The sequence below is a fragment of the Dinoponera quadriceps genome, unplaced genomic scaffold (assembly GCF_001313825.1).
Source record: "Dinoponera quadriceps isolate SergipeBrazil2010 unplaced genomic scaffold, ASM131382v1 scaffold2600, whole genome shotgun sequence".
NCBI classification, from domain to species: domain Eukaryota; kingdom Metazoa; phylum Arthropoda; class Insecta; order Hymenoptera; family Formicidae; genus Dinoponera; species Dinoponera quadriceps.
This window is the reverse complement of record NW_014556795.1, coordinates 1126428-1147208: the sequence shown is the minus strand read 5'-3', so window position 1 is coordinate 1147208 and position 20781 is coordinate 1126428. Positions and strand designations below refer to the sequence as shown.

Sequence of the window (20781 nt, the reverse complement as noted above, 5' to 3'; positions counted from 1 at the left end):
CAAATCTCCCAAAACATTGCCAGGTATAGATTCCGATTAGATTGCTCAGACTTGTCCCAAATAAGCGTAACATATTGCGACGCCAATTAGGAATCCCATTCTTATCCCGATTGTGAGATGATTTTCGGAAAATATCGGACAGAGCGAATAGAATGTATCTGGACTTCTTATTCAGAATCGGAAGTTGAGCAAATGTTTTATTTAAAAGTAACGATACGCACTCGTTGAAAAGTCTTAACGGGCGCGCTTATCGATCGAAACGATTCTTAGTTCTTCTTTAGTTTCTTCGGAGCACGCCGATGATGAAATTTGCGTCTGGGTGCGATGAAATCGATGAAATCTGGAGGAATCTTCCCCTCGGTGCGCGTAAGCTTCGTGTACACGATAGTATCGAGTATCTGGGCTAAACTAAACTAACAGATGGTCTACGAAGGAATTATTAGCGTTGCGATTTTATAACGCGCGTCCCACGAATAAAATACGCAATCATTGTAACTAATAGAGGACATTAAATGAAGACGCTCGATATAGCGCGCGCGCAGTGGCATTCGACCTAAGCGCGACGTTGTTTTCGCCAGATCCGCCAATCGCGGCGAATATAAAATTCCTTCTTCCTCCCCCGCCACCTCTCCCCCTTCCTTTCTTTTTGGAAAAGACATCGACGGGCAACAATTTCGGAATCGTCATACTGCGAAATAAATCAATCTGCCACGTTCGCGGTATCCGCGAAGACGAAGATGATGAAGAAGAGAAGACATGACACGAGGATCTCTCTCTTTCTCTCTCTCTCTCTCTCTCTCTCTCGTGAGTAGGAAGCCCTGCCCGGGCGAGCCCCAAAAATTCAGGTCACTGGTCTGACTGGATATGTGAACCGTCATGAGAACCGCGGCGCTGTGGAACTCTTGCCTCCGTGACGGTTTAGCCTCTAACCATTCGAGTCAGCGACATCGATTCCGTCATCTTACTCTTATCCCACATCTTTATTATTCCTCTATTATCTCCAGTCCCAATCGATAGAGAGAGAGAGAGAGAGAGACAGAGGGATTATTAAATAACACTTAAAAAACGATACCTCATGAATTTATATCTCTTTTATCATCACGTTTTTTTCTCTCTCACTTTATTTCCACTCGATTTCCTTTCATTCATTTTATTACCTCGTCCGTTCATTCCTGTCCTTATTTTTCATTTTCCAACTCGAGTGACGCATCTTCCGAATCCGAGTTAATCTCCGACGATCAGCCCCTAATTATCTCGGCTCCGCTACGATCCTCTTCAAGTTCCACGGTGTTCATCCTCCCCCGATCATTCTCTTCGTATTGCCCTTGATTATTCGCCCTTTCGTCCACTCCAGTCGCGTATTCCTTCGATTATCTCCCTCACGGCGTCGCCTCTTCCGTCCTGATTTTATCTCAATTTCATCGGCATTCCTGGCATTGATATCTCCCTGTGACTCGTATATACGTCGCTCGTTGTTAGATTAATCAACGGTACAGTTAGACCGGGCACGGTGGCCGCGCTTGCATTTCGCGTGTGCGATCGCGCGCGCGAGCTCCCCGCGTCTCATTGTCAGGCGAAAATAAAAGATCCACCTCTTTCTGCCTCCCCCTCCTCCTCCACCTTCCACCGTATCTGAATCCGCGCATCTCCTTGTCCCACACCAAGGAGACAACGTCACACGACGGACCGTATAACCTCCCGAGACCATAACCCCGTTATATCATTATATTCAACAATAACCCGCGGTCCATGTACAAACATCGGAACGAACTGCCACGCGAACTGTCCCAGATCCTTCTCTTTTATCGCCGTCCTTTGTTAAGAGCCCGACCGTAATTCGGCCCGCGTCGTCGTCCGCGACACGAAGCGACACACTCCCGAATCCAAAAGTCGGGAACCGCCATTGGCGAGAGCAAACGACAGCCCCGAATCGATACCTGACACCCGGTGCTCAATTGCGCGATAATTAATCGAATATTCGCCGCTACAAATGGGAAAGTTACCGCCCTCTTCTCCGCTTGAAGACGCTCAGCGCAGAATCCAGATTTCGACGGCGAAGGACTAAATTCCCGCTGGCAGCGTTAAAGGAGCGCCTCTAGCGAAAACTCATTTCCGTTTTCTCTTCGACATCGGAGACTCGGGACGATGAGCCGCAATCACGGGAATGTATTCCGTACTGGAAGAGGCACTGACCGGGCTTCGAAGAGTGAGGCCCGACTTGTCGCGTATGCGTCGCGCTCTCTTCAGAAGGAGACAGGTCGGCCCTAACATCCATCCGTCTCAGGCACGTTTTCCATTCACCGATCCCATCCATGTTACGTAGCAGTGCCTTTACCGGCGGCACATTTATTTCAGCGGCCGCGCGACGCTCCCCCGGAGCACTTTGATCGCACCTGACGTCACGCAACACCGTCCGTCCTTTCCACGAAATCTCAACGGCGGTTCCGTCTCCGCCGAGAAGCCTCGCCGCGGAATGTGGAACGCGGATCTCCACGTGCGTCCTCCGTTGCGATGTTAATTCGGGGTGAATTTCCGCGCGGCGTCGATCGAGAACGGGGGTGGCGAATCGATCCGTACCGCGATTCCATCCATTTTACTCGGGCCCGACGTAAACGACGAGTGTGAGAACGATCTCGCGATGCTTAGTTTTACCTGACCGCTGTAATATTTCAGCCGAGTTGCTCGATTAACTCGGCAGGTTCGGGAGGAATCCATGGGAATGCGCAGGACGAGGGGGACGCGCGCAGTGAGAGAAAAGAACAACACGCCGTGTCGCAACGCGGTAACAACATTTTATTAAACATGAGTTTACATATAAATAAAACACACATCTCCGACTTTTATACAGGTTGTATACCGCAGTCAGTGGTCACGAGCTCACGAACAGCAGAGGGGAGGGTTCGGGGAGGGAGGGGGGGAGAATCGGGTAATGAGGAGGGAATGTCGTGAACTCGACGATTAATTTCTGCAACATGAGATTTCTACGCAGAAACCGTCGACCACCGGCGTGAAAAGAAATCCGTTTCTCGTTCAATCGGCAATAATTGCGGCCACTCAATCACCTTTCGCCGATTCAAACTCACCATTGATAAAGGGAATCATCATGCGTTTGATAACAAAAAGTATATAAAGGACCGTTTATTTAAACCTACATCACTTAATTCTACTAACTTAATCTTAAGAAGAAATACAATGTGAGGAAATATCGTACAGAATATCTTACATTGTATCATGTAGTAATATAGATTAATTGGAAACAGAGAGAGAGGGGGGGGCGGGGAGAGGCGAGGTCGGAAGTTAAGAATCACTTATTTACACATTCGCGCATACATTCTCTCTCACGCTTCTCGCGATCTCAATGACTTACGTCTATGCATCACTCCTCGGAGGTCACCTGTGTGATCGCTTACGATATCACGATTGATCACGGTATCGATTTCGCGAGAATTTACACGGGAGAAGCGGAATACGTAGCGCACAAAGTGTAGACGGGCGAGTAAATAATTGTCCGTGTCTATCCGCGTCTGCTCCGGAATGAGGCCGCGGCTTCCTCGTAGCTGTACGGCCGGCGGCGCGATTTTCAATAGAAGGAAGATCGAATTCGCTTAGTGTTTATTACGGATTTTCTATCTCCGCGCGCTATGTAACGCACACACAGTACAGCCGTTTTTGCAAATGCACGCACGACAACTCGCACCATCGGTTACACGTATACTTTCGTGAACGATCGCACGATGTCGCAATGCGCAAGTACATCCATCGGCGTTGCTCCTCTCCCTCCTTCGTTCGCGCGGAAATCTCGAGGAAATTACTCGAACGGAGTCTATGAGTCAATGCGTATAGATATATATATACTGTAATGATCTACGGGTTTCACTCACTGTTATGTTACGGATAACGAATACTTATGTACATATATCATTGGCATCCAGTAAAAAAGTACAAAATCCAAAATATTCCTTTTCAACGATCTCCATACGCGTATTTCTTTTTTTCTAGTTATTCAACTAGACAGCCATCTTCACGGAACGATTTTTGGGTTGCGAAGCGTCCCGCAGGTAAGGACCGATGTGTAATTACGACGTATAAAAGTTACGCATTTATGATTTATAAAGAAATAATTGATAAAAGTTGCATGTTTGAATTTATACGAGAGCAATTGTAAACGATGATAAATGACAACAATGAAGAGAAATGCAGCCGTTCTTCCCTCACGACTGGCTCTTTGTGACCATCCTTCTCTTTTTATTCGTTTTGAAGTTTTAATAATTTTAATAAATTTTCATATATATAAGCTCCATGTTGCACGTTCACCCTAGCTATGCTTTTTTATAAGATATTATATGTATCATATTATATAATAATATTATATTATAACGATATAATAAAATTATATAACACGATGACACGATATTGCAAAATTTCAATAGGATATTGCGAGATATCGCATTTTTCAATCTTGAGACAATTTGGAATATCCTCGGAATAAAGCGTGTGGTGAGTAGAAAAAGAAATTTTCACCATTTATGCATCTTCATGGTTTTACTTACTGAGTTCATCATTGCTTACTTACAAATGCTTTCATAACATCTAATTATATAAATGCTTTCATAACATCTAATTGTGTAAATTAATAAATAACATAATAATAATAAGATAAAGAATTATATACTGAGGCAACGTCACGCGAAGCAACGTTAAGCAAAGTATAGTCCCCGAGAATAATTATCTGAGATCCTGAGTGTGCGTCGTGCTTAAACACAATAGTATGATTCAACTGGATGATCAGGTGCCGGGGAAAAGTTGTCGATCCGAAAGCCGATCCCTGACACTGCCTTTTGACACAGGAACGTTTGTTACTTCCTCACCCGATTGTCGGAGTTTCCACCCGCAAGATCAATCTCGATATTTCACCCCTTCTCACGTACGCATACATACGCAGTTACATCGTTAACAGCTACTACTAGACTGGAGGGGATTCTGTCGGAAATCTCTCTCTCTCTCTCTCTCGTCCCGATCCCGTGGACAATCGTTAAGGACTCAGGTCTAGACGACGATTACTCATTATCATTTATTGATCGTCATGTGCTATAAATTTACAAACTTATCGATACTTGCATTAACAATTACTACTAACGCTATAGGTACACGAAGCGAAGTTTTAGGTACGTTCCCAATTGAAGAAGATAGGGGAGGGGAATGGAGGGAGGGACTCAATCCCTGTTGCCTCTCTTGTGTATCTGTTGGTGTTTGATCAAGTGTGCTTTCTGCCTGAACGCTTTGTCGCACACCTCGCACTTGAACGGCTTCTCGCCGGTGTGAGTCCTAAGGTGCACTTTGATATTACTCTTGTTGAGAAAGCCCCTGTTACAAACCTGACATCGATGGACGGGCTTCTCCTTGCCGCCCGCCATGCTGGCGTCGTTGGCGTAGGATATCGCCGCCTTCTTCGCCGGGTTCCCCGACGCCTGGCTCGTCCGTGATCTCTTGCGGGAGTGGGACGGCGCGGCGTAGGACGAGTGTAGGTTCTGATCCGGACTGCCGGACGTGGAGACCCTGCCGGGCGGGCTGACGGGCGGGTAGGTGCTGGTGGACGAGGGGGTCTCGGTGTTGCCCGCCTGGAGTCTCGCCTGTAGCAGGGGCGAGTAGGAAAGGAGGTTCTGAAGGGCGGAACTGTGCTGCTGCTGCTGGGTCTGCTGGGCGGGGGGATTCGCCGCGTAGACCGGGTACGAGTTGGGATCCGGCGGCCGGTTGTTCGAACAGGCCGAGTCGAACCAGTCGGCGATGTCGTTCCACGAGGACGCGTCCCTGGACGCGGTGTCCTGGTCCGGCACCAGGCTGGAACCGCCGCCGCCGTTGCTGCCGCTCCCGGGGTTCGCGGCGTTACCGCCGGCGTTGTTGCCGTTGTTCCCGGCGTTGCTGCCGCCGCTCGACACCGTCGTGTCCGCGGCGATCGCGCTGCCGATCAGCTGCGCTATGTCCGCGTCGATCTCGACCTCGTATTCGAGCGACTGGGTCGACTGCGGCAGTTGCTGCTGATGCGGGTTGTGGTTGTGATGGGGATGATGCGGGCAATGCTGCTGATTGTTCATATGCTGCGGCTGCTGCTGCTTCTGGCTGGCTTGCTGGCACGGTGTGCTCGAGGAGACGACGGGGGACTCCTGGTACTCGAGCGTGTCGGAAGCGGCGTAGTACTCCTGATTGGTGGACTGGGTCGGCGAGCCGGACGGCATCGCCGATCTCTGCCCGGACGAGGCTATCGTGTGGTAATGGTGGCCGGGGATGCCGTTGATGCTGAGGTGGCTGGTGTAGCCGATGAAGGAGGGCAGCGGCCTCCTGTCCGCCGCTATCGACTGCGGCACCACCTCGAGCGGCTGCTCGATCAGGATGGAGTCCCAGGTGTCCGAGAGGTGGGCCGAGCCAGTCTGCTTGATGTCGGACTGCTCGAGGTAGTCGGGCCCTACGCCGTTCCACGGTAGCATCACGGTGACGCCCTCGGCGTCCGCCGGCGAACGGTCCACCATCATGCCGGAGCCCTGGCTGCTGTGCGGCGGCTCCACGCCCGAGGAGGTCATGTGTGACTGCGCGGTCGGCGGGCCCGACTGCGTCTCGTATTTCATGTCGGGCGCGATGTCCGACGTCGTCGGCAGGTGCTGCTCGTTGCCGGCGATGATGTTGTACGGCGACGTGTTGCTGAGGTCGCTCGACGCGTGTCCCAGGATGTCGTCGCCGAGGCTGTAGTTAACCTCGATACCGCCTAGCACCGGGGACGCTCTCTGGTTGTACTGCTCCGACCTCGCGGAGGAGTTTAGCTTGATCAGCAGCTGCCTCGAGAGCTCGTCGTTGTTGTCCCCGCCGACGTAGCCGCCGGGGACCGCGCAGTTCGGTACGCGCGACGTCGAGACGAATCCGATCGCGGCCGGTAGGCTCGCGGGGTTGAAGCTCGCTACCGACGACAGGGAGGGTGACGCCCCGCCGATCGTCGAGCGTCGCTCCCCGGCGGGGCGAGGGTCGAAAAACTGCTCCGTCTCGATCGCCACGCCGCTGATCTCGGCGGGCGGCGCCCTGATGTGCTGCGATGTGACGCGCGTGTTGCGCGCCGGGAAGAAATTACGCGGGTATTGCAGGAACTGCACCTCGTTGCTCTCCGTGACCAGGGCCAGGTTGTCGTTGGATGTGGGACTGGGCTGCGGCGTGCGCGCGCCGATGTTCCCGGCGTCGAGTCCGAGGCTGGTGCTCAAATCATTCGTCTCCTGCGGACAAACAATTTGGTCAGTAGCTTTGCGATAATCGTCGCCCAAGTTCTTACGCGTATTTAAGTCATTTATTTTATTACCGTTTGAATCGTCGCGCGTGCAGAGGGCGGCCAGTTCGACGACGACGGCGTTGATGAGCTGGTCGTAATAGGCTGCGGTGTACAAGGTTCCGTTGTGCCACGGTGTCCCCCGGTTGTTCCTATCCTCGCGATTCTCGTCCACAAACTCGACGTCTGACTTTTCTGACGCTGTATCGGTATCGCTGAACAAAGTTGCTTCGTAGTCGGGCACATTTATCGCCCTGTCCTCGCCGCTCCGGTCTGCCACTTCAGCCTCGTGGCAGCTTCCCGGGGCATTTACGGGAAGACCGGTCGCTGCGTTTCGTCGTGTTCCACTTTCGGGCGAATTCGGCTGCTGAACGCAGGCCTGACGATGATACTGTTCAGCGTCGTATCCTGTAGCGGCCGAACTGCCCGACGGTCCGGCGCAACTTTCTATGTTCGGATCGAAGGAACCGGAGGCGCCGTACAGGAGCGGCGGCGAGCTGGGCTGCTGGATGTTGTGCTGGAAATCAAACTGGCTGCCGATCGTTGGATCTTGGACGACGGCGAACGGACGGTCCCAAACCGACGAATTGCCGGCGATGTTCACGCTGGAGGCGGCCTCGGCGTAGTTCCCCGAATCGAAGATCGCGGACACGCGGTACGAAGGATGCGGGAGGAACTGCTGATGCGGCTGAATGTCAAAGTGGCTTCCGGCCGACTGACTATAAGTGAAGATGGGGTTCGAATCGACGCTGTGATTCAGCGGAATCACGTTGGGATTTACGTTCACGTTGGACGCCGCGGCAGCCTCGGCGCGATTTCGCGGCGCATTTGGGCGATCGTTGAGTGCCAATCCGAGCGACCCATTCAAACATGCCTCCCGTCTTTGCCTCCGGCGATGTCTCAACAAGGAGTTGTTGTTGTTGTCCTGTTCGTTCACGTCCCTGAGACCGGCGTTGCAATCAGCGCGGCAATTCGTCAACACATTTGCGTTAGGTCTCTTCTTCCTGGTCCGACCGGCAGGGAAGTTACTCCCGAACGTTTCTTCGTAGAGATCGCGGAACCTCAGCCCGCGCGTCAGCCCGTGCAGCTTTCTCACTCCGTCTTTGATAGGATATCCCCACGAATCGTCTGGATTTTCCGAGCTGTGCGACGCGACGTTGACTTCCTCTCTCGCTTCATTAATACCTCCGAACAGAAGCGCCGAAGTGGAGGCGTGCACGCCAACTTGCGCACCTTGGGCCGGGTGTTCTGGCTGAGGATGCGAGGGATCAAGCAGATAATGCGTTGCTGTACGCTGTTGCGGCAAATCTTCAGGCGCCAAAATGCGAGGCTCCTGCGGGAACCACGTCTGATGATATATCGGTCGGTTGTTTTGCGGACTTCGCCAGTGGGACGGTAGTGTTTCTAACACAGACGGGCGCACCACTGCCTGAGGAGCCGGTTGTTCTTGATTCGGCAGGCGCGACGCAGCTTCCCGCAGCGACGACGACGAGCGTCGTTGATACGGCTGAGTTCGATTTTCTGCTCCACGCAAACGCTGATTGTACTCTCCGCCGAAGCAGTGCTGACGCGAATGATCCAACGGGTTCGGGAACTCGGGACGATCTAAAAGAAGCAAACGACATCGGTTGGGGACAACAAGCGAGGGCTACTCTCGATTCGGGAGAACAGAGGTCGTACGACGACACGAGGGGACACACGCGGGAGGGGATGCAAAGTGTCGTGTCGTCGTCGTGGATAAATCAAAGCTTGCACTACTGCTACGTTTGTGTACGGGTCTACCGAGTTGATGCACACACACGCACACACACACACATGCTGAGCGCGGTTACAAACACACAATCGTCATCGTCAGGTGATAACCCCGAAGAAACGCTCGGGTGTGGCGGAGGGAATTCCTCTTCTCGCACCTCGCAAGACGGATCCACCTTCGTGCCATTAAGGAGAGAGAGAGGGGGGGGGGAAAGAGGAAAAACAGCGAGAAAGAAATGAAGGAACGAAGAGCAAAACTGTAAAATCCGTGAGGCAAACGAGGCATGTCGTACGGCTCCGCGGCACGCTCGTGGTCGATGTTCGTACGGTAGATAGGCAGGTAGGTTGTCCTACTGGTATGATCCGGCGAGCGTGTGTGTACGTTCGTACGTACGTAGACGCACAGTCGTTCGCGCGGATGTATGATACACGCTCGCAGTGTGTGCGCGCGCTCGCGCGCGAGCGTACGCGCTCCCACACGCGCGTGTACAATTTCGTGCTGCTTTCTCCTATTCCTCAGTTAAATACTTTAACTTCTTACCTGCGAAGCATCAGCCCCTTTTCTTCCTTCGCGAACAACAACCGTGTTCCCCTCTCTTTTTCCTACCAATTAATTTTCCACCGCGTTAACCGTCGCGTTAACTTTCGAGAATTCAGCCTCAAAAATCGTGTTGGATAACCCGAGACGAAGCGAGGGGGGGGGGGGAAATATCAAATAAAAAAAAAGACGACTCCGAAGAACACGTTGCGACGCGAACTTTTCAGACGGTTTCACTGATTTCTCCGCGCATCTAATTCGCCGGTCGCATTCGGTCACGCTTCATAAGCAGACTCCGCCGATGGTACGGGTCGGATCCGACCCCGCGTGCTCCGTTTTCCTAGTTTTTCGTCTAATTAATGCGCAAAATGGATGAAAGAAATCAATAGTAACGTGAAATCGCTTTTTATGCTTATTCATAGGCGAAAAGAAAATACAATATCAAGTTATTAACTGACTTGAAATAATTGCGATAAAATACTTCGAAAAGCGCTCTAACGTTTCGCCCTGCCATTAGAGGGTTAATTACCGCACATATCACCGGAATGTATAACACGGTATTTGAAATACACGTCAAATGCACACGTTAAAATATCGTCACGAGTGAATTTCTTCGCGCCAGTTCAATTACTTCATTACACGATCGCCATTGCTTCTCGTTCGCGACTCTCTCCTTCTCACTTTATATACAACGTGCATATATACATTTGTACATTCGCCAAATTTTGCGAGACCCTTCTCTCCGAAGCATCACATTTGCCCCCTTCCTCGCCCTTCGCGTGCACTGAGAAAGAGATTTCGCCAAATTTCATCAATTTCATTGCATCCAAACAAATTCCACCATCGGCATGCAAAAAAACTAACGTTTCGATTAACAAGTACGATTATTCGAACTCCTCAACGAATACGTATCTTTATCCCAGATAAAAAAACTCGTTCGAGACGAAAGATGATTTTCTTACGAACAAAATTATTCCTTTCATTTTACATATTTATCGCAAACAAATAACATTTTATTCGTCTAAAAGATATTCTTTCAAATAATCAAGCGTCCCTTCCGTCAAACAACAGAATTTCCCTGAACGAGGCGATCAAAAATCATATTTCTACTCAAACGAATAATATTTCGCGCATGTTGCTTCCATGAAAGAAATTTGGATGAAATAAACAGAAATACGAAATCCAAGGTAACTTTTTCCGCGGTCCTTCTCGGTAGAATCGCGCGAAATAAAGCTTATTATTATTAGCCGCGCATATATCCCGCGGATAAGCGAGCCCCCGCGAGTGTACACGCGCGCGTGTACGGGCGCGCGTGACGTCGCGAGTAGGCAGATCCTACTTCTCTCGAGAAGAAGAAGAAGAAAGACTTGCTCCGGCTAACTAGGTTAGTGGCACGTTAGCCAGCCACGGCCGAGTACACTCGGCCGACCAAATTGCCGCGTTTAAAAATATATTTTTGTAGCGTGAACGCGCGCGCCGGAGGGACCGCCGGCGGCGGCGATGCGGCGGAGGACGAACGATGAGTCGGACGGTGGAGAGGATGATGGTGGGGGAGGGGGCCGAGAAGGGAAAATTTCAGCTCAACGCGAGAGTGCACGAGAGGCTAATTTCCGCCAGCGACTTTTCGAAACGTCATCACGCTCGGCGTTCTCCTTCCTTTGACACCACCGGAGCGGTCGAAAAGTGACGGCCGGTCTGTTTTTCTTTTCTTCGAGAAGTCACTCCAATTCCTAACGACGCATTTCTCGGAGATTAACCGTCATTTCGGCCGCAACGCCGTGGAAAGAGAGAAATATTCTTTCCTTCGCATTGCGCATTTTTTTCTCGGAAATCCTGTTTAAGTCGTCACGGCGGGGAGGTAATCGGTCGCGTTAATCGTCGGTGATTTTCAGCGTTAACATCGACGACGGCACGATGACGACGACCGACGACGACCGGCCGATCGTAATTTGCGACGGCACAGAGTCTGAGGAGATCCTCAAGTTCGGTCTGCAATGTGCTCTTTGCTCGCCTCTTGCTCGCCTATCTCTTTTCCACGGGTGAGTAGAAGTTCCTGCGGAAGGAAGACAGAGAGCAAGAGAGACAGGAAGAGCGAAGAGCAGATTGTAGGCCGAGCTTCATGGGGATATCCTCGACACCGAGCGCACAAGTGGAGCGATAAATAATAATCGATCGATTCGGCTCTTCCGGGTCGGCTGCGTGAGGCACTTCCGAATCGACGAGGAGAGCTGCAGCGATTCGCCGGCCTCCGTTCGCCATTCAGGCTCTACTCGTGAACGGCGTGAGCGTCCTCTCCTCCTCCTCCTCCTCGTTCACATCCTGCCTGCCGCGGAGAGGAGTCGGAAAATTGGGCCTTTCTTTTCTCCGTTCCGATTGACATATCCGCGTGGCCGCAGGAACACGTCATGAGAAACATGCAAATCGCGTCTTCGTGCGCCTTGGTACCTGTCGCTCCCGTAAGCGCCCATCATCGTCCTCGTCGTCATCATCCAGCTCTCCCCCCTCCCTCTTTTCCCTCTCCCACCGGTGCTCCCCCTCCTCCCATCGCGGAACCACCGCGCTCTTCGCGCCCTGCCAGACTGACTTCGAGTCACGCCGAGTGTCCGTCCTTGTCGTCGGTTAAACTCCGTCCTTGTCGAGTGACGCTCGACAAGGTAAACGCAGAGCTCGGCTTCGGAGCTGCTTTCCCTCCCACCAACGGGGCGCCGGGCCCCCTGGGACCCAAGGGATGCGGAGGAGCCGGGGGGAGGGGAAAGCCCTGTCAGGCCGTGACGCGTTCGCCGTGTACCGTTATCCAATGGCGCGGACGCGGGCGACGCGATTCTGCGAGGGGGCCCGCGATGATCGATCCGGGCCCGCTTTTTCGGCTCTACGACAATGCCGCGGTGAGCCACTTATCAATGGGATCACCGGGTATCCGTCCGCGGCGCGACGAATTCGGCCGATTTGCTCGCGGTCATCCGGTGTTTGCCGCGTGCCCCGGTATTTATCGGGCCCCAAATATATATATGTATCTTTTTTTTTTCTTTTTTTCTTCTTTTTCTCTCTCTTCCGCGTTGCAGCTTCAGAAAGCGTCATTAGGGGCTGCTCGAGCCGAACACTTCCGTCTTTCGTCGTCGACAGCGTCTTTCCTTTTTTTTCCTTCACCTATCGCGCTCGCAAGATTCGTCCGCCGTAAGAGAACGAGAGTTCTCTCCCGNTTTTTTTTTTTTTTTTTTTTTTTAGGGAAGCCGAGAAACTTTCGGAGATCGGTGAAGAAAAGGAGGAAAAATGAAGGGAGTCGTGATCGCGCCTGACGCTTTAGCACCCGACCGAACTCCATCGAATCTCTTAATGTTACTAAACGCTCGTGTACATGTGCGAATTCAGCGTACACACGCGTATACACGCACGCTCTCACGAAATGCGATACAAATACATCCTTCTTCCGCGCACACGCAATGAATGAATTAACTTTCTTACGTAGGTGACAAATAAATTCGAACCGTCCGACCGTTCGTTTGGAAAACTTAAATTTTTTCGTCACACAGCGTGAATCTAAAAGACATTTCTCGAGAACGCGAAATTTGTATACGGTAAAAAAAAAAAAAACATTTTGTATTCGTGCTAAATTTCGCGTTAAGTCCCCGCCATATCCGTGTGTCGATTTCATATATTGCGCTTACGTTGTGTCAATATATTTCGGGGCTGAATCGACATTCAAGTAAGTAAGCGCAGAATAACGTTAGTAAGCGTTAAAATAAAACACGCTTTACACTTCCCGCGCTACAATTAACGCATCACGGATATCGACTTTTGCGTTTAATTCTCGATACAATATTTGCGTCACTTTCCGACACGTCCTTGCATCAAATTACGACAAATCGACGCCAAAATTTCCGGGCGGACGGGAGGATGTGTCGAATTTAACGCTAGAAATTTCCCGCTAGAAAACTACTTAGAAACATTTCCNTCCCGAGAATTTTCCTGGGGGCAGGGGGGGGGGGGGGGGGACACACCAGCGGAGATGCTTCGCGCGTTCATTCTCGCTCTCCTGAGAGAGCCCGTCGCCGGGGGCCGGCGCATCGCTCGCGAATATCCGTGCCGTGACTACACGCCGAAACCATACCGCATTCACGCTTCGGACCGCACGCATGGTGGGGCGGGCCGAAGTAGGCCGGAGCACCGTTACAGCCGGCTGCACGGCCGAAGCCTACGCAAATCGACTAGATTTTGCCCGAATGGCTTTCCTTTTCGTTGTGAAAAATGGCGCGTGCGACGCCGCCGCGGTGGTTTCCGCGGCGACCCACTTGCGCGCGGCCGACCATGCGTGCGATTTTCCTCGCGCGATTCCCGCACGCGCCTCCCTCGCTCGCGTTACCGATCGGCGCGTCACCATCCTCGACCGTGCCCGCCCGTGTTTCGTCCGGAGTTTATTTTCCATCGACGGAGTGTTCATTCAGCCTTCCATTCGCGTCTCAAACTCTCTCTCTCTCTCTCCCTCTCTTTGCCCCACCCCCACCCCGTCTGAGATAAATTCCCCAACCGATGGTGGGTCCGCGTAATCCCGGAACTAGCCCGGAGGAAGCGCATAGTGCGCGCACAGCGCGGCACGGGCACTTGTTCGTTCATCGACGACTATGCCGACGGCTTAAACTATATCGGCGCGTATATATACTGGAGAACGGAAGTAGGTCGAGGCACCGTTACACCAGGTAGAGCCCGAAGAGCTCGGGGAGGCCTACGCAAAACCAGTCAGATTTTGCTAAGCGTTCTCCCGCCGAGCAGAGCCAGCCGGCCGCGAGCGGCCAGCCGGCCGGCCCGCCGGCAGCCACGGCTTTCCTTTTCGTTACGAAAAATGGCGCGTGCGAAACGCGATTCCCCGTGAATGACCCACATCGGCGAAACGAGTCACGCTCACGAGAGCTTCTTCGTCGTGCACGCTCTCGCGCCCGGTCTCGCTCGCTCGCGCGCTGCGGTGGGCGCCCCCCCCCCGCCGCGCGCGGAGGGGGGAACCGATACCCGTGACCCACAGCGTAGCACGCAGAACCAGACGCGACCAAACGTGAAATTCATTTCCATACTTCCGTGTCCGGCTGCGCGCCGAATGGATCTTTTCGCCTCGTTACGCAGCGGCGACAAACAGCGCGCTCGCCCTCGACCGACACCTGACTCTTTGGCGCCGCGCGGTCTCCGCTTTTTGTCTTCTTCTTTCTTTAGGTACACGCGAGAACGTCCAATGGAACCGTCGAATGGGACGTGCGCGGGTGGACGAGGGACCATCTTCTTCCGGATAAGTTTTCCCGGACGCACCCCACGACAGCAGAGTTTCTTTCCCGGTTATGGGAAAGGTGTACAGGACGTTTCAGTTCTCGCGACTCTTTTAACCTTACCGAGAGGCCCTCCGAGCGATTTCAAATTGGCTTTCTTCGGGGATGTCGGAAATGTCGAGGCGGTCTCCGTGACGCGAGCGATTGGAAAAGCGGAGCTTTTCGCGGACTGACCTTCCGAACAGACCGAATGATTTTCTCCGATTTATTTCAAACGGACTTTAGATTAACTAGAGGATTTTTTAGTTGAGACTTAGCTAAAGGGGTGTGTTGAGGACCGAAAAGCTGTCGCAAATCTTGGCTAAGGAAAAATTCGCTCTAAACTGGCCCGGTGGTCTCTCGGTTAAATTAAGTTAAAAGTCGCGAAAACTAGGGCGGCTTGTATTTTCCTGCTGGACACGGGATGCGTAGCGAAACCGATGGAAGAGGAAGAAAGAAAAGTGTGAGAACCTTTCTGCCTACGAGGGTGCGTCGTGGTTTTTCACTCCTCGGCACCTCGAGCGATTGAACGAGACGGTTGCGCGCGGAGCTCGAGACGGTGAGCGATGATAAGAGGGAAAATCGCGCGGCGAATCTGGATCGCGTGTTTATCTCACGAATTGGGTAATCGGGGAGATCGCAAAGAGACCGTGCGTTTTACGACGCGGCGGGTTGAAAACGAAAACGGTCGGGTCGGTCGAGCCGGTGCTCGTGCAGGAGCAGAGGGAACCGTCTCCCGCGCCAAGTATCAAGTAGAAATAGGACGCACAGGTCAGACGTATCGAACACGCGGTCGGAGCTGCACACGATATGCGCATATTACGAAGATACGCTCTGCGGCATCCGTTGGAAATAATAGTGAAGATAAGTCGCGCGTACAGAAATGCAGGATATCATCGGCCCACCGCCGGACGATTAATCCCTCTCAGAAGCAGATACGCCAGATGAGGGTATTATCTGTTATCTATTGTAGCGGTATATTTGAGCTCGTAGTCATCCGGCAGGTACATTAGCGGCCTCGTGACGGACGATTGTCGCTACATGTGGGCATAAGGGGAGAAATAACGCCCACGGTCTCACCGTCTCTTATCAATTCGGCTTTCGATTAATTAATCGATCGGATCACGGTTTTTCGACACGCGTTCGCGCCCGCGAAACATCTTCAATCGGGGGCCAGCGTTGTAATTTTAACCGACGTTCGACATTCGGACATTCGTGACGACTTTGGACGCGAAGCGAATGAGATTTCATTAAAACGGCGGTGCAACTCGCTGATTACCGGCAGACGACGCGTAAGAAATGCGGCCCTATCAGATTTTTCACGCGTTAAACGTTCTCTTTTCATTGCGAGCGGCGATCTCAATTAAACGGATTTAATAACCCTTCGGTTTTGAACCTCACCGAATTCGCGTCTCGATAATCACGCGATCGGCGTTTCGATAATCACACCAATATCACACAGACGCGAATGATTCGCCGTCATTATAACCATACCGTTCAACATAATTAATCCCCTAGAAAGTTTTGACCTCTTTTTCCCATACTCCTCGTATCTCTGACCGTTGACATTTACCTCTGTCATCGACATTTTTATACGACGTTGAGCTAAAATCTCGCGAGTGATTCGGGGAGAAGCAAGAAAGGGTGAATATTGTTCAGAATACGAAAGGAAGGATTATACATATACATATTTATTGAACATATGTAATGTAATATATAAAACATACTAATTGTAATGTAATATATAAAACATATCATATATGTTTGTATATATATAATTATTTCATATTATATCGAATACGAAGGAAGCAGCAGGAATACTTTGGAACATCGACCACGTACACAGACACCTACACATATACATGAACTATAACGCATTTTTCTCAACTGGTCAGCTACATTGGCAAAAAAATAATTTACCGAAACGGACTCGAACGTGTAATGGGTTTAGATCATCACGGCGCGCGTGCAACCGCCGCGGATGTAACAGAGAAACATACATGCATGCGAAAGGGGGAAACATTTCAAGCCGATTTAATTCTTCGCTCTCCTCTGACGTTGGCGCGACACCGACGAATTTACCCTTAACTTTGAACTTGAGAAGCGACATCGTATCTTTCGCATTCTAATGGAACTGCTGTTCCATTTGTTTATTTATTCTTCACGCGAACGTAACGTGCCCTCTACTATCGGTAGGTATGCGCAGATATTCTGACCGCATCCTCTTTCCTTTCTCGAGGTATTGTCTCCAGGGCAGACAGGTACGACGAATTTCTGCTCCACCCTGAGCCAAGGCTGCAGATTCGAACTCCTGTTCGTGGTTCGAAACCCCTATCATCGACACGTCAGGAGTTAAAGGAAGCCATCAGACTCATGGTCTACCACTTACCGACCGTCAATCTAAACTACCGAGTGAAGCATTCTCGGGGTGCTTTTCCTAATGCTAATTTGACCGTGACGACACCGATGACGACGTTACTTTCATCGGGCCGCAAAAGACAGAACAGACGAAAACAGAAAAACACATGCAGAAAGGACATCACAATATTCAAGTAAGCCTATTCTCATGTTGTATGTCCACCCTACCGTTTGTAAACATCGTAGAACTTGGAGATTGCATCAAGAGATATGCAAGTAAAGCACTTGAGATTGTAGGAGGCTGGGTTATAGGTTGTGCTGTAGACTGGGCCTCATTTGTTAAATCGTTGCTTGAATCTTGCAGATTATTAAGCGGCGGACTTCCACTTTCTTCCTCACCGTTATTTGACACCATTTCTTTCATAGAATTCTCTGACAAAAATTCTGTCAAATATCTTACGCAGTCTTCTGATTTCTCATAGAATCAACTAATAACTTTCCGTAGCATCCTCTGGTAAAAAAAAAAAAACAAATTTACAATTAACCGAGATACCGTTGCAATTTATGAACGCACAGAGAAATGGATTCTTTTGGATTTAGTGTGCGAATTTGTTCGACTTGGGTTTGTAATAATATTATTTCGAAGAAATAACGTTCGGTTTTCAACGCAAAATAATTCCTTTCATTACGCATTAAATATTATTCCGCTGAAATGGAGAAGTTTTACAACATTTTTCTAGCGTAACGTTGCTCCCACCAAATAATTTATCGCTTGCGGCAACCATTGTAACGTGGGAATGGAAATACGAAAGAAATATGTTGTTCGACCCGAAGACACTTGAAAAACCAAACAACCCTGCTCGTCCCATTAAATACTCGTTTAGCCCATTCAAAAAAAACACATTTATCTCAATAGAAGACATTAAATCCAAATAAATCCTTTTCTCCGTTTAGGCGCGTAAATGGATGTGTCGGATGAGCTGATATCACTTCGCAGTCCACAGATAAACGAAATTCCAGTTGAAAAACGACGAGAGTTAATGAAGAGGACGAGAGACAATACAGGAGTAGGTGTTCGCAGCAGTGCGCTGGAAACAGGCCTGACCCATCATTATCTGGCCTGTCGAGGCCGATCGTTCTCGCATTAAAACATCCTCCGAATATCCGTGCGAGATTCGTTCGATTCGTTCCACGAGAAATGCGCGAGCTGAAAGCGCGACTCGGAGGGTGGTTTCGGCGGTTCTCGGCTGCGAGATCCGTATGGCAGAGTGCAGTCGGTTACATATTTCCATGTACGGCCGAGATAGCGGCGATTCTTAGCGCCTTCGTATGGCCATAACCATCGGTGATCGCCGGGGCTTCGTGATCGGGCCGGCGAGACCTCCGTGAACGACCGGTAGAGGCGGCCGGGGTCCCGTAGACACCGTCCACGGACGGCCATGGGCGACCGTGGAGGCGACTCACGATATCTATAGGCTCTACGGAACCAACGACTCGGAAGACCCCCTACTCCGGTACTTGGAATACCGGTTAATGTGGTACACTGACCTACTCTCTAGCCACCGCGGCACCGGCGCGAGATCGCCCCACCACACTGTTGTTGCGCCGTCCTTCTCTCGCTAACCGGCTACTTTTTCTCTCTCTCTCCTTCCCCCCCACCCCCCTCTCTCTCTTTCTCGCGCGCCTTTCCTCTCTCTTTCCTTGTCCCTCTCCCGCATTCCCTTTCCGCTTCTATTTCTCGCAATTTCTTTCTCCCGCGTCTCTATCTCGCTCTCCCTACTCCGCTCCTAATCTCTCGTCCTCCTCGTCCCCTCTTTGCGCTTATTTGATTTATCTTCTCCTCTCTTTCTCTTTCTTCAACTTGCGACTTCATCGCGTGCGCTTCCCGTCATCGAGAATCAGGTAGTCCCGATGTCTACCTTCTACCTATCTTCGAGGCTTTATTTCCGCAATATGCACGATGGAAGTTTCAAAAACACAGCTTTCACATCCATTCTCCCGCAGGTGTCACGTTCGCGATAATTCGACCGCCTCATCGGACGATAGCGGTCGTCACGTTTGCGTTTGAATTTCAAACAGATATTAGAAATCATTATCATCGGCAATTACCGCCATCGCAAATCAACCATGAGGTAATATCGGTCACAGACTTGATTGGTAACAATATTGGTGTGCAGGAATATTTCAACAAATGCGAAATTCCCTGTACGCGATCCGAGTCGACGCGAGCGCGGTATTGTTCACCGTTGAGGCGAAGGTAGGGATGGAGACCTAGTTTTGCCACATTATTTATCTTCGAGGCGTACCTTCATACTTCCCGGGTGATCCCCCCGACGTTTAGCACAGCCGTGCCACGGGAAACGCAAACCTCTTTACGAGAGAGAGAGAGAGAACAAGACCGCGTCTTAATAAACGCCATCGTCCCGACGAATATCCATCGGCGCGCGTTACAGCCCGAGATGTGATGAAATTTACGATGGAAAGATACGGAGCTACCCGTCTTTAAGTGCCGTTTATGCTCTCGTATAAGCAGAAGCTGATGGAAAAGTTACAAGCGACTTTACAGAGATTGTTACGCTATCTACTTATGCGAGAGCTCCCCGACGAACAGCCGACTTTTATCGCGCCGTTCATTAGCCTTAGTAAAACGTTCATCTGGAGTTTCAGCAATCCGGCCGAGAGGGGCCGAACTAACCGGATTGCCGCGACGAACGTACCTCACGATCGATTACGGATCGATTACGGATTAATCGGACGATTTTCATCGACAGGTGAATCCAACACGTTCCGCTGAACGAGTGAACGGGCAGCCGCGGGAAGAAGCCGGCGTAAAAACGCACGCGCGCCACTAGAAATCGACGACCTGACACTGAGACTGTGTCCCGTGCCAATCGCGGATTGGCATCGAAGAGCAACGAACCGCTTTGCAAGATGTCTACAACCTCGCCGAGCCAACAGGTCGGGCCCCCACTATAGCGAGCACGGCCGAGGAAGTCGTTCCGGAGAAATTTCACCGCGAACTTAGCAGCCTCCGCCGCCGTCTCCCGCCGTGGTAGCTCACACCGTCGTCGTCTTCGCCGTCGTCGACGGGTATACACCCGAATACCCGAATGGGCAAGCCTCGCTCGCGCTCGGCTAAATGTCAGAGACTCACTCGGGAAATATAAAGGTATGCCGGCGAAGATGTATAGAGAGCCGTTCGCGTCCAGCGAAAGCTTGAGAAATCCTCGTTCATGAAGAATCTAGAGATGAAGAAGAGATGCATCCCGCGGCATCGTGGAATCTTGTCTGTCGCGCGACATATGCGAACTTGTGAACGCGACGGCACTACCGGCGGAATCTCTTCTCTCTCGAATTTACTCCACCGTGTCGTAAAATTTATCGTACAAAATTATCATCCCCCTCCCCCTCCCGCGTTTTTCCGCGACTATACATACTGCTAGCCGACCGTTATGCCCGAAATATTTCCCGACGACCGATCCGTAATCGATCCGTAATCGATCTGTAATTTGATTCAAGATACGCCGGATCTCCGTGAACGC

At 51.1% G+C, this 20781-nt stretch overlaps 1 protein-coding gene across 1 annotated transcript; it reads right to left on the bottom strand.

Moving 5' to 3' along the window:
* Positions 1-5213: 5213 nt before the first annotated feature.
* Positions 5214-16469, bottom strand: LOC106748147. The gene is made up of 2 exons (XM_014626392.1): positions 16376-16469; positions 5214-8908 (listed from the first exon to the last, which is right to left on the bottom strand). Exons 1-2 carry the CDS (start codon positions 16467-16469, stop codon positions 5214-5216), a joined length of 3789 nt encoding a protein of 1262 aa, XP_014481878.1.
* Between the last annotated feature and the right edge of the window lie 4312 nt (positions 16470-20781).

What these genes read in the sequence shown, in the direction of transcription:
- LOC106748147 (XM_014626392.1), bottom strand. Translation starts at nt 16,469, where the DNA reads ATGTCGATGACAGAGGTAAATGTCAACGGTCAGAGATACGAGGAGTAT. An exon ending in GGGATTAATTATGTTGAACG is followed by an intron (nt 8,909 to 16,375) that starts GTATGGTTATAA and finishes TGCTTCTTTTAG; the next exon opens with ATCGTCCCGAGTTCCCGAAC.